The sequence below is a fragment of the Trachymyrmex cornetzi genome, unplaced genomic scaffold (assembly GCF_001594075.2).
Source record: "Trachymyrmex cornetzi isolate Tcor2-1 unplaced genomic scaffold, Tcor1.1 scaffold16, whole genome shotgun sequence".
NCBI classification, from domain to species: domain Eukaryota; kingdom Metazoa; phylum Arthropoda; class Insecta; order Hymenoptera; family Formicidae; genus Trachymyrmex; species Trachymyrmex cornetzi.
In genome coordinates, this window is record NW_017296201.1 from 6,783,016 (window position 1) to 6,785,503 (window position 2,488).

General features: G+C 34.3%; 1 protein-coding gene across 1 annotated transcript in view; it reads left to right on the plus strand.

Moving 5' to 3' along the window:
- Positions 1–584: 584 nt before the first annotated feature.
- Positions 585–2,488, plus strand: part of LOC108758796 (ADP-ribosylation factor-like protein 6-interacting protein 4) — a 2,878-nt gene continuing 974 nt past the window's right edge. Inside the window, exons 1-2 of the mRNA XM_018503922.1 lie at positions 585–822; positions 1,232–2,420. Coding sequence (XP_018359424.1) covers positions 1,243–2,420 — 1,178 coding nt within the window. The 5' untranslated portion in view covers positions 585–822; positions 1,232–1,242. The remainder of the gene's footprint in view (positions 823–1,231; positions 2,421–2,488) is intronic.

A 2,488-nucleotide genomic window follows, 5' to 3' on the forward strand; every position in this document is an offset into this window, starting at 1 on the left:
ATTACTTCAAAAATATTACATATTAAACAAGGATGACATGACACCCGAGAAACACCTGGGTGGGAATCCGAACGCAACCTTACCCCGGATCTGCAATAGGGTTTTAAGCCTTAAGCCATAAGAAATGGGCGAATCACAGTCGCTTATTCTTCTCGGATTCGACTGTAATTGATCAGTTTCTTACGGCATAAGGCATAAAACACCTATTGTAGATCCGGACTAATCGACTGTGATTCGTCCATTTCTTATGGCTTAAGGCTTAAAAATCTATTGTAGATCCGGACTTACCCCGGAGTTGGTGAAACAGGCCCTAATGCTGGATTCACACTGTATCCGATTTGCGTCGTACGATGCTCTGCAACCAATCAAAAAACAGGATTCCGATGGATTTTGCTTCGTATCATCGGAATCCAGCATTAAGTGCTTGTAATCATCATTTGCTAGATTTGCTAGATTCCCACTGCATCCGATTTGCGTCGTACGACGCACTGCAACCAATCAGAAAATAGGATGCTTCGTATCATCGATACAAAATAAAATTCTGCTTTCTGATTGGTTGCAGAGCGTCGTACGACGCACGTCGGATCCAGTGTGAATCCAGCATAGGAAAACACATTTCAGCGAAACGGAATCGGCGGAATGCAGCCACGACCAATCACAAATGTTCCGCAGTTCCGCATATCTGGAGTTCCATATCCCATAGGAGCGTACCCTGAAAAAAAAAAAAAAAACAGTTTTGCCGGTCTTGTGCGCCGCTTCGAGTTTTCTTTGACGAAAATGATGGAGATTGAATAGAGGGAATGATTAGAGAGTGATGAGCAGGTAATTATTTAGCATATTTTAATAAATTGTCAATCTTTTGATAGATATCAATAAATAGGAAAAGGATAGATTATTTGTTCTCTTGGCACTATAGTTTTACGACAAGATGTAATGATTGACAAACATGATGGAGAAGGTTAGGTTTTTGTAACGTATTGTAATAAGTAAATATCGAAATTTGCTTAGAAAGCCAAGTCTTTTCCGTGACTTATAGATGATTACGCATATATATATTTTATTGAAATAAACACATTTTATCGAGAATAACAGACTTTGTATTTATACAAGAAATGGAACAATCATATTCAACCATGCAAAATAGAAGATTTAATTATGCAAATTATTTATCTTAATGGATTTGATTTTATATGATTTTAGATTATCTTTAAATTAAACTTGTTTTTGATAGATTATCACATTATGATGAATAATTTGGAGAGACCTGCTATGGAGACAGAGTCATTTGACAAAGCAAAGGTAAAGAGACGTTCAGTTTCTTCTTCCAATGATTCCGAGAAGAACAGAAAGAGACGAAATGTTTGTAGTAAGGATAAAAGAAAGAAGTCAAAACGTAGAAGTAGTTCCAATAGTTCTAGTTCTTCTGATATTTCAAACTCGGAGAGAAATACATATAAAGCAAAGAAAAATAGAGATGAGGATATGAAAAATAAAACTAAAAAGTATGAAACCAGAGAATTGCAAAGAAAAAGTGGAAAATATAGTAACGATTATAGATTTTACAATCGGAGGCACAGTAACTTTTTGAATAATCAAAGAGATTGCGGTTATTCACGACCTTATAGACATCATAATTATTATAATAGAAATAGAAATGCATATAACAATTATCGTTACAGTAGATATAGCAGATCTTTTGAAAGAACGTTTAACCATAACAGATCCAGGATACCAAATTATAGAAATACTAACTACAATACAATTAATCAGCTGTCACGAGAGGGTAGTTCAAAAGAGCAAATGAATCGACCAAGATCTATTTCTAAGATAGAAAAATCTGATTCAATAAAAGATGACACAGAAATAGTTGAACATGTAAAACAAAAAGAGAAGAAAAAAGTGGAAAATATACAAAATATAACTCAGCTAAGTCACAAGAAATTAAAGAGGAAAAGATTTTCGTCTACTTCTAGTTCTTCTAGTATCAGTAGCAGTAGTAGCGATAGTAGCTGTAGCAGTTCCAGCAGCAACAGCAGCAGCAGCAGCAGCAGTAGTAGTAGTGATACTAACAGCAGTAATAGTGGCAGCAGTATTGATAGCTCAGAGGATGAAAAGAAGCAGAAAAAAGCTAGAAAGAAAGCTAAGAAATTTAAGAAAGCTTTAAAAAAACGGAAGAAGAAAAAACGGATGAAGAAGAAATTGAAAAAGAAATTTAAAAAATCTGTATCCAAAAAAAAAGGACACAGTAAGAAGAAGTCTAAAGGAAATAAAGAAGTTCAAGATAGAAAGGAAAAAATGAAGGAAATTGTATCAAATGTAATAGAAAGAGGGAAAGCCATGGCACCCATGACAAAAGAGGAATGGGAAAAAAGGCAGAGCATTGTGCGCAGAGTATATGATGAAGAAACTGGAAGACATAGGTAAATATGAGACAAAACAATTGAATACAGATAATGAATTATATATATATATATATATATATATATAT